Here is an 11,660-nt window from a genome sequence, read left to right as displayed (position 1 = left end):
GTGCCAGCTATTCTGCATTTGACCCACTGTCCGAAGGTCTTCCCTTTTAGAGGGAAATTTGAATTCATTTTCCCCCCATTTTTTCTCCCCTCCTCCCTTTATAAAACCAGCACTTCCAACTGCATTTGGGGGGGGGTTAGAAAAATTGTTTTGAGCTTGGTATACACATCTCTCTCTATCCCTCTCATCCAAGCTTCAAAATACCTTGGTTCTTGGCCATTTCTACATCAACTCCTAGTCTATCAATCTACACTCTATTCCAGCAACTTGAGGCTGCTTTCCAGAGGAGAAAAGCTCCCAAACTTGGCCCAAAAGTTGTTGAAGCTTGGCTCTACAATGGTGAGTCCCTTTTTCCCTCTTTTTTGTCTTGTTTTGCATGCTATCTAAGCCATACTTGAAAGATTTTTTGGGCTCCGACCCAAACTGTAAATAGTCATATTTTGACCCCCTTTTCATGTTTGATCAAGGACCTCCTGCTGTTTGAGGTCTCCTACTACCACTTGCCTCTTTATCTCTCTTTTAGGCCAATTTTTGCATAGTATTTTAGGCTTATTTTTGAGTTGTTTTGGACTTGGTCATAAACTATAAAATAACTTTTTTTGAGCCCCTCTTCAACATTGTTGAAGGGCTCTCCTCTGTTTGAGAACAGAAGCTACCACTTGTCTCTTTAGCCCTCTTTTAGGCCTTTTCTTGCATGATAGTTTGGCCTTATTTGTGATTATTTTTGTGGCTTGATGTAAACTGTAAAGTACCTTATTTTGAGCCCCTCTTCAACTTTGTTGAAGGGCTCTTTGCCATTTAGGGTCGGCTTCTGTCCCTTTGTGTTTAATCTCTCTTTTAGGGCCATTTTTGCATGATAGATTAGCCCTATTTGTGTTCATTTTTTAGACTTGTTATAAACTGGAAATATGCATGTTTTGGGACTGTATTGCATCTGTCTTAATGCTTCATGATCAAATAATGCATGCTTTGTATAGCTGTAGGTCATTCCGTGTGCCTAGTTTCGAGTTTCGGGTTTCATTCCATGCATCGGGTGTCATGTTTCCATGTTTCGGGACTGCTTTGTATCATATTTCAGTGCTGGAATTACATGCTTATGTTCCACATTTCATGCCTCGCCATGCCTTGTTAAAGTTGCATACTATGCCTTAAGTTCGGTCCTCGGTTTGCGTGCATGCGTGCACGTATTTCGAGAGTCTCATTTTTTATCTAATGGCTACTGATGTGAGTGTGGCTGAGGTCCACTCATGTTGGTGTAAGCCCATTGTGCATTGTGTATGGCATTTCATTTCATAGCATTGTGTATGCTAGGTTGTATGTTACCGCATTGTGTATGCCATGTTAACTCGTGCGTCGTGTATGCCACTTCATAGCATTGTGTATGCTAGGTTGCATGTTAGAATTGCATTCATGCATGTCATGCATATTGCATTGTGTTTGGGATAGGAGTTAGCCCGAGCACGGGAAACGAGGGACGTTTCCTACTTCGAGTGACGGAACGTGTCTCAATTTCCAGTCACCGACACTCCAGATTATCCATGATGGAGTTTAGGTCTTGTTGTGTTTATATGTGCATTCATTTCATATTGAGTCGTGCAATTCGACTCATCGGCCATCATGCATCGATATGCGCGATTAGTGGCACGAAGATCGAGGACTATACTCCCTGAAGAGTAGTCATGCATACATATGTGAAAATACTTTGCCATGCCCCTTTGTTGCTCTCTGTTGCAGCAAATCAAAAATCAACAGCCTTCCGGAGCTTGACACGCATTCCAAGAACAATTGCAAACAAAGGCAAACCGGGACATCGCGAGGGATTCTCCGCACAAGGCAACCCGAGCATGCATCATTCATCATCCGAAGCAGATTTGAGGCAGTCCTTGGCTTGCATGCCAATTTATTGCTTTCCTAATTTAATTTGTTAATTACTTAGGGTTTTGTATATATTTGGATTGTAATTATTCATTTGGGACTGTATATTATTTATTCGGACCCTCTGCGCGAGGGCAATGTTGTAATAAGTGTGCGTGTGTGTGATGTATGTCTTCTAACCCCACGTCTTTCTCCCTTTTATTTACCCGCTTATGATGGTTAGATTAGGGCATGTTTCAATTAGCATACAGTATGATAGCATGTTTGCATTCATTTCATCTGTCTTGCATGCACCGGGCTCGGCGCATCATACTAACTGCATTGTATTTTCCATTCCAAGTTGAATACATGTTATCTGTAGCATTTCATATGCCATGTCTAGAATAGCCGAGCCTGCTATAGTTGCACTTTTGCATGTGTTGCATTAGGCATTTCTGTATAATTAGGATCATGCATGGATTTCTAATTAGCTTCTGTTTTGGCTTGGAGTACTCGGTAAGTTTTATGCTTTAGCATCCTTGCATGCGTGTGAGTGACTACCATGAATAGCATGCTTACCATGAGGCTATATGCTTATGTGATATAACTGCCTGAATGCCTGTGGGTGAAGGTTGGGTTATTTGATTGGAACAATTCATCAATTGTGAGTTTTAAGCCCACTAGATAGTGGCAAAACCATGTTTTCTAAGCCCACCCGAGGGTGGCAAAATCTGCATTTTAAGCCTACTTGCGAGTAGCAAATCACTTTCAAAATAAGCATGAAATGTTTTGTTCCAATTCAGGCGATCTAGTCTATACTTGTATGCTGTGCGCATCACATAGTAAATCTAACCAAATAACCGGAATAAGAACGCATAATGTTTTCAAAACTAGATATCATGGTTAGTAGAGGCCGATCTTTGATCAGGTGAGCGGGGGTGCTCACAAAGTGACCTTCCCCAATCGTACCCAAGTTCCAGAGCCGAGGCAACTTTGGTGATGACGGACACGTGGCCTTTGGCACCGAGTCAGGGTTTCCTAAATTCCCCCAAAATAAAATATTTAGGTGGCGACTCTGTATCTGGCAAAGCAATCCATGTTTGGCACTTCTTTTCTAAAAATCTGTTTTCTCAAAACGATTTGCCAGATCTGGACTCTTTGGTTCAGATTAAGAACCGTGACAATTTGAGTCCGAGCTGTAGTGACCCCAAATGAACAGAACGGGACTCATCCTCCCGGGGTGTTCGGTTACGTCTACAATTGGCGAAAGTTCTTTGGAGGCTGAGGAAGAACTGCAAAAAATAGAACAACACAGACATTAAAACAGAATATTGAAAACTTTATGCAAGAAAATAAGAAAACTTATGAAGGGTGGCCCTTACCAACTCCTTCCCTAAGAACTGTTTGGCTTAAAGGATAAAGATGGAGGTCATCATTAGGCTGAAACTCCCAATTGCCCGAGACGATAAAGAAATCGTCTCCAGCTCCCTTGTTGGAATCTGGGAGGTCGGCTACAATTTTATATTTGATGGATTTCGGCTTGAGGTAATAAACATAGTCCGTGTCTTTTCTAAGGCGACACATGGTATAACAGTACTGGAAATCGGCAAGCGTAATCCTGGCATTCTCTTGTTTGACTAAAGCTATGGTACCAGTAATAACTCGGTAAGAATTGATGGCGAATTGCATTGGGTTCAACTTATAGAAGTGAAGGATTTGACGGAAAAAATGGTCAAATGGAAACCGAAGTCCACACTCAATAAAGGCAACCACAGGGAAGGGCATGGAGTTATCTGTAGGCATGATGGAGTCATCATCCCCAGCCAACCTCAGATTGACATCGGCTCGGATTTCAAACTCTTGCCTAAAAAATTCTAGCTTAGAGGGGGTGTCTACCCAATGTTTCCACATATCCATGATATCGGGATAACTAAAGGTATTGGATTTCAGAAAGAAGATGTATCAAAAAAGGGTTATTGGGACCTCGGCAAAAACCTAGGTTTGAGCTGGTGCAGAAATTTGTAAGGGATGTTTTAGTTTTGCCCTAAAATGTGGGTTCTACAAACAAATCCCAAACCTAAAACTATGGAGATGAAGATCAAAGGCACAGATCTGGAAAAGACACAAAAAACAGAAAGCAAGAATGGACTTACAGAATCAAGAACAGAGATGGTCTATCAAGAGCATAAAGAATACAAGAAATATAGGGCCAAGATCAGTGGCAAAAATACAGGGAAGTGGTGAAACACTGCGTGTGTTCAAGATATGGGCACGGGCCAAACCATGGAATAAACGCATTCAGATTCACAAATTGAACATTCGAATGAAGTAGTACTAATAACAAGTTCCAGAAAAACAATCAAGAACTGAAATAAGAAGGAACAGTTGCTTACCAGAAAAAATAAAGCCGGTGTAAGGATCGCCGAAATCAGATGATGGTTACAGAAGTAACAAGACGGCGGAAGCTTTACCGGGAGGAAGAATGAGGGCTGTTGCAGAGCTTAAGGTCTGGAACAATGGAAGAAATGAGAAAAGCTAGAGAGAGAAAAAGTTTTTCAGAAACGAGAATAAGGTGAAAAGGAAAAATCGAAGAGATGTTTTGTTAAAAATGAAAGCGACGGCAAAAAAGTAATCAATACGCCTAGAAGAACGTATGTGTCAGACGGCGCACATGAGAGAGAGACGGCTTACAGGCGCGTCACAGGTACAAACCAATAAGAAAGAAACGCGTGGCTAAAAACGGTTGAATTATGGTGTATGACAGCTTATACGTGTGAAAGGGTTCGTGAAGTTCTTGTTCTTCAGCAAAGACATGTCGGCCAAAAATAATGATCTCGGCTGAGATACCGTAAATTGACGTATTGAAAGAAAGGAATGATATAGGTTCCATCACCTTAGAATACCGAGGTAATAGAACCTAGGGGGCGGTTGTGGGAATATATTTTCTGAGTACCAACACGTGGCCAAGGTGACGCCGACGTGTCAGCCGAGGTGCCTCGTGTCCTGGTTGTTATGCCGAGGTCATCTCGGATAGGCCGAGGTTACCTCCGAAGATATCGGAATCCGAGATAAGCGGATGAGGGGCAAGAGTCCTAGAATGAGAGAAGACTTCAGTTTGTATTAAGATAAGACTCTTAGAGAGTTTATCTTAATCTTACTAGGAGTCCAAGATTAGTAGTAATCCTGAATCCATAGAAGTTAGGCTTCTATTGGGACTAGGTTTATGTTGGCTATAAAAGAGAGGCACCCCCATAGGTCTAAGGTATGCTTTTTATACTTAAGCTTGTGAGTTTAGCACTTGATTTATCTTTGAGAGATATACTGACTTGATCGTCGGAGTGCCCCCGGGTGGATGAACCACCGCCAGAATCTTCTCTTTCTGTTGCAGGTCAGCCAGGTGCCATCTATTCTGCCGGTGCTCTCCAGTTGGTTACTAAGTGGTCAGTGTGATCAGAAAATCACCCACATAAAATGATAATTGGATAAGGAGTTAGTGATAAAGAACTCACCGGGTTGTTTGTATCTATAAGGAAAGATTAAGAGTTTTGCTTTGTGATTAATTGAGAAATTGAATTAAAAAGGGTTTATTATCCTTGTGATGTATTGAGTTATAATTGATAATGCAAATGTGGATGTGATGTAATTATTCTTGGATTTTCACATTAAAGAGTTATAGCAATAAAATATTGACAGGTGAGAACGGACTGTATGAGGGTTGTTTTGAGTATTAAGGGAGCATGAACTTAAGGCTATGGAGTTTTAATAAATGTAATTAGTAAAAGGGGAGGATGGGAATAAAAAGAGAAATGTTATGAAAATTAAATGAGGAATATTTTGGAATGGGTTAATAAATTTAAAATGATGTTGTTCCTTAAACATATTCGTTTTCAAAAAGGATTTATGGTTTTCCGATAAAAAGGGGATAGTTCTGATGGTTGAAGGTTTTCTTTAAATATTCAAATAAATTTTGAGAAAAAGATACTCTACGTATGATATTTTGAAATTACAAAATATTACCTTACTATATGGTATCACTCTGCATGCATGATCATTTCTATCTATAGGATGGTTGTTGATTTTGAACTATGAGATTCCTATTGGGCAATTGTGCTCACCCCTTGTTGTTTCATTTTTTTACAGGAAGAGAATTCGGATTGATGGTTGAAGGAATAGGAAGTTCATGTATATCTTGTGTGTAATCTCTTTTAACTTTAATGTTTGTAATTATTTATTTGTAACTCCGTAGCGGAAACTTGGCATGTATTATTATTATTATTATTATTATTATTATTATTATTATTATTGTATTCATCATGAGAGAGAACATGTACTATTATGTTTCTATTACTCAAGTGTAATAGATATTTTTAATTAATAAAAAAAATGGACCCAAATTTCAAGCTCTTGGTAATGTTTTCGAATAATTAAAATTTAGAGCGTGACAGGCTTCCCTCCTGATTTTGAATTTGAATTTCGTGAGTAATCGTTAAGCAACATCACCTTATATCCCTCGATTGTTCCAGTGCTACACAGATCCATTATTATCAGTACAGGCTGACACGTGTCTGACTTTGATTGACAACTTATATTAACTCTCTAAATTGGCCATTTCATGCCACGTGTTGAAATGTAATTGACTTTTACAATTTATACAGTTAACAACTGTTAAATTTAATGTACATACATATAAAATGTCGAAAAGATCATTTTTCATTGAGTGTAGTAGTTAAAAAGCATTTTTTGTCTCCATTTTACTTAATAAACAAATTAAAAAATATTTAAATTAATAAAATTAAAATTTTAATATTTATTTTATTACGTGAGTCAAATTTTGAGATTTTTTTATTTTTATTTTTATATTATAAAATGAAAACCAGACGGCCAATTTAACACGAACTCCACGGGTGTCACGTGTTCCGAACCCACAAACCTACCTCTTAAATCTTCTTCTCCAAAATCTTCAAAACCAAGTCATCGATCTTTCTAAGAAAATTTCTTCATTCTCTCTCTCAATCTCTCTCTCTCTCTCTCTCTCTTACATGAGACACAAGAACAGAGCAATGGAACTAGAAATGGAGGAAGAGAAAATGGATATCTATTCAGAGACCAACAAGTTACTCAATAATCACTATTCAAAACCCATCAAGAGTGGTTTCAAGACCTTGCCACTCATCATAGGTAACAAACAACAACACAACACATACATATACTCTCTCTCTCTCTCTCTCTCTCTCTATATATATATATATATATATATATATACACACACAAAATCTTTGCTTGATTTTGCTTTTGATTTGCAGTAAATGAATCGCTAGAGAAAGTTGCGAGCTATGGGTTGATGCCCAACATGATTTTCTACTTAATTAGGGTTTATCACATGGAAATTGTTACTGGGTCGATCGTGCTCTCTCTCTGGTCAGCTACTTCCAATGCTTTGGGAATTTTCGGAGCTGTTCTCTCGGATTCTTACTTGGGTCGGTTCCGGGTCATTGTTATTGGATCCATCTCTAGCCTCCTTGTAAGTCCACAACAACCCATTCTGGATTGCTCAAATGCTCTGTTTGGCTGGTTGGAAAATATTTTCTTGAGAAATTTTGCTTGATTCCACTTGCTCCATAGCATATAGTTTATTGTATAATTTAATGCAATGCGTGTACTCTGTGTTTGTTAATTAGCTTTGCAAAGAAATGTCTCTCTGTGACATTTTATTTTGTTGAATGTATTCTTTTTCCCGGCGAAAAAACATTTTTTTGCTAATGAGAAGATAAACATTGCAATGGGTTTTCTTTATTTTCACCTAAATTTCTTATATGGTGAAGATTTTGGGGGCACCACAAACTAGGGTTTTTTTCTTCTTCTTTTTCTTACTCCTTTTCATGTAGTTGTTTCAAAGTCCATGAGATGAACGTGTATTATGCATCTTTGAGTGTGTATTTCAGGTTAACTAAGGAGACTTGATCATATTTCTATAATTTGGATTACACCACACTTGTCCACATGTTTGCAGCCTATTTTGTTTTAGGGGAAGATGATTCTTTAACATGCTTCCTTTTTCAATTGATGTTTTTTATCAGAAATCTAGGGCAGTGTTTATATTATTTTCAGTTAGCACTGAAATAAAGTCTCTTTACCACAAAAATTCAATGTCAGCTAGCATTATTGTAGAAACCGTCTTGATGGCTTCCGCTATTTTTTTTCATGTATGCATTGATTAAGTTTCTTCCAGTTATTTTGGAAGTAACCAAACAGCTCTAATAATAAGATTTTTTTTTCGGATATGACTTTACCTTTTAGGGTGTTGTCATTTGAAATAAAGAAAATGAAAGTTCAGCCTTGTTAGTCCAACTTTCAATTCATTATGATGGTTAGTTCATGTTGTTCTTTTTTCGACAGGGAATGACTTTTCTTTGGTTAACTGCCACGATTCCACATTTGAAACCTCTGCCTTGTGAACAGCTCAAGCACAATTGCAACTCTCCAACAACAGCCCAACTTGCTGTATTGTTCTCTTCTTTTGGGCTAATCTCCATTGGTGCTGGTTGCATTAGACCTTGTTCTATAGCCTTTGGTGCAGACCAATTGGATGATAAAGAAAACCCCAATAATGAGAGGAATTTACAGAGCTTCCTTTACTGGTATTATGCTTCGGGTGGACTCTCTGCAGTTGTTGCTTTAACTGTTATCGTATACATTCAAGATCATTGGGGTTGGCAAATTGGGTTCGGAGTCCCTGCTATCCTCATGGCTCTCTCTACTCTAGTATTCTTAATGGGTTCTTCTATTTATGTTAAAGTTAAACCTAGCCAGAGCTTGTTCACTGGATTTGTTCAAGTTCTAGTTGTGGCATTTAGAAAGAGAAAACTCAGTCTCCATCCAAGTGATTATGATGACTCTCAGAACGTTGAATTGAAGCTCCTTTCATCATCTGACAACTTAAGGTATTGTCATCATCATCAGCTTTGCTACAATGAACTGTTGTGGGGAACATTTTTAATTATATACATGAAGCTCCTCATTACATTGATTTCTTCTTGTGATGTGCTTTATCTTATTTTTATCCTGTGTGATACAATTACTTTTAATAGCAATACATTGCAGCTGATATTTGATTAAAAAAATTTATTTAATTTAACTGAGCATATAGCCCTTGACAAGGTGGAATGGCAAAAAAGAATTTATGTAGCTGACCCCACTTGGTTGGGACATAAGGTTTAGTTTGGTTTAATTTATTGTAGCTGAGTTCTTAATTATTAGTGGAAATTGATTGATTGCTAAAACATTTAGAGCAAAATCCATTTTACACCCGTTGTGGTATAGGTCCAAGGCACTTTACCTCATTGTCTTTTCAAAATAGCCATATACCTCTCATGTGGTTTTGGACTAAATTGCAACACTAACTCTGTTAACATTAGTGTTAAAATGACAATTATCCCCTTCGATTGCATCCTTTGTCTTCTTTCTCTACTCTTCATTACCACAAATAGCCAAGCTATTTAAAATTAAACAAAAAATCTTAAATCAAACATCAATTAAGAAACTTGATTTTTCTTAATATCTAACCTAATTTTTAAAATTTAAATTAATTCCTAATTTTATCACATATTAAATTATAAATATATTCATATTTATATATATTTGTATTTATATAAACGAATAGCCGGTTGCAAGATTATATATATACACAGTACTATGTTCTTGCCCAGTACTCTGAAACATTGTTCGCTTCAATTGGGTATAGTATTGACAAAGAATGTAAATTCACAATTACAACAACCACTAACATGAATGCATTTGATCTTATCTCAATGTGATATGGGTTTGGATTTATCAATGCTTTTTGAGCATGGTGGAGCCAACTTTTTGAACCTTCATTGGGATGATTTGAGAGTTGGGTTTGGGGAGGCAGGGAGTTCGGGAAGGGACAGGGGAAGAAGTAAGGAGGGAGGCGGTGGCGAAGAGTTGGTGGGGGAGGTTGCAAGAGGGAAGGGGGTGGGGGAGGTGGGTTTGGGTGAGGGTTTGTAATGGGGTTTGAAGGTTCAAAATGAAGAGAAGGTAATTTAGTCCTTGTATATTGAAATTTAACTGACTAAATTTTTTTCTTCCCCTACTCCCTACACAAGCGAGTGTGATTCATCTTCTGGTTATTTTTAAAAGGCAAGGGGGGTAAAGAGTTACTGGGCCATACCACAAGGGGGTAAGTAGATTTTGCCCAAAAATTTAAAATGACAACCTGTTTATAATTTCCTTTTCCCTCATGAAATGAATGTTTTCTCATCAATTTTAGCAATAGAGTTCCTATAGATATATATGATTTCTAGCACCGAAATTCCTAAATCCCATTCTTGTCGTTTGAGGAGATTAGTTGGTTTAATACATGCAGGTTTGACTCTTTGTAGGTGGCTAAACAAAGCTTGTATAACTAAAGACCCACAGAGAGAGCTCAACCCAGATGGATCACCTTCAAATCCATGGGTTCTCTGCACTGCAGATCAAGTTAATTCACTGAAAGCATTTCTTAGAGTCATCCCCATGTGGTCCACCGGCATTGTGTTCACAATCAGCATGAACCAACTATCATTTTCCACACTTCAAGCAAACACTATGAACAGACATGTTACCTCAAATTTCGAGATTCCAGCTGGGTCCTTCGTTATTTTCATGATTTTCACTGTAATGCTGTGGGTTGCCTTTTATGATCGCATAATGGTGTCCTTATTAGCCAAATATACCAGCTACTCACGCGGGCTCAGTCCCACAGTTCGAATGGGAATTGGATTACTTCTCTCATGCATGGCTACTGCAATGGCAGCCATAGTAGAGTCTATAAGACGAAGAATGGCAATTAATCAAGGACTGGAGGATGATCCCAGTGGCCTGGTAAACATGTCTGCAATGTGGCTCTTGCCACAGTATATCATGCTTGGGTTGGCTGAGGCTATGAATCCAACTGGGCAGATAGAGTTTTACTATTCCCAATTCCCGAAAAGCATGACTAGCATTGCAATGGCTCTTTTCACTCTCGCGATGGCCGTGGCTAGCCTGGTGGGGAGCGTTCTGGTGGGTATTGTGCATCGCATTACCACTAACGGAGGTAAAGTAAGTTGGTTGTCGAGCAATCTTAACAAAGGTCACGTAGATTACTATTACTGGCTCATTACTTTCTTTGGTTTACTCAACTTTGTTTATTTTCTCATCTGTTGTCGAGCATATAGGCCTTCTAAGGATGACAGAACTAGGTCTTCTGATAATACAGATGGGGAATCTGATTAATCTTAAAATTTTATGCATAATTCATGAATCTTCATGCATTGCATATAAGAGCCAATGTCTACATTCTAACTCATGATAGATCATATTGATGTATTGTAACATCAAACTCAAATTATTAATGTACAAGGTACATGAACAACTCAAAGCCCTGGATTTTTGCATATTTGAAATAAAAACAGATTTATGTTCTGATTGTTGTCATTCCATTAGCATTGTATACTGTGTGCAAACAATAATAGAGTGATAGAGTTCTACTCTTGATGATTGGTTTAATTAATTTGTAACGCATTTTTCTTTTTCTTTTCTTTTTTTTCTTTTCTTTTTTTTTGATGAATATAACGTTTTACAAGTGAACTTTCAAGGCTTCAAGCAACACAACATACCATAACTATGATTGCCTACGTATTTGATGGAAATGTGGGGATATTTGGGATTATCTTGTGTGGGCCCTCGGTTTCTTCATGCTTTGGAAAAGAGCAACTAATTACTTTCAAGGCAAGTGTCACTTGTGTTCAGTGTGAGTGTGTAATTGT

The 11,660-nt window shown here is 38.0% G+C and overlaps 1 protein-coding gene across 1 annotated transcript; it reads left to right on the top strand.

Annotated features, from left to right (window-relative positions):
* Positions 1-6,743: 6,743 nt before the first annotated feature.
* Positions 6,744-11,328, top strand: LOC114272116 (protein NRT1/ PTR FAMILY 1.2). The gene is made up of 4 exons (XM_028213788.2): positions 6,744-7,032; positions 7,158-7,375; positions 8,251-8,795; positions 10,254-11,328. Exons 1-4 carry the CDS (start codon positions 6,894-6,896, stop codon positions 11,125-11,127), a joined length of 1,776 nt encoding a protein of 591 aa, XP_028069589.2. The 5' UTR covers positions 6,744-6,893; the 3' UTR covers positions 11,128-11,328.
* The last annotated feature ends 332 nt before the right edge of the window (positions 11,329-11,660 follow it).

The sequence above is a fragment of the Camellia sinensis genome, chromosome 13 (assembly GCF_055761805.1).
Source record: "Camellia sinensis isolate YWXY chromosome 13, ASM5576180v1, whole genome shotgun sequence".
Taxonomy (NCBI): domain Eukaryota; kingdom Viridiplantae; phylum Streptophyta; class Magnoliopsida; order Ericales; family Theaceae; genus Camellia; species Camellia sinensis.
This window is presented reverse-complemented; position numbering and strand designations above follow the sequence as displayed.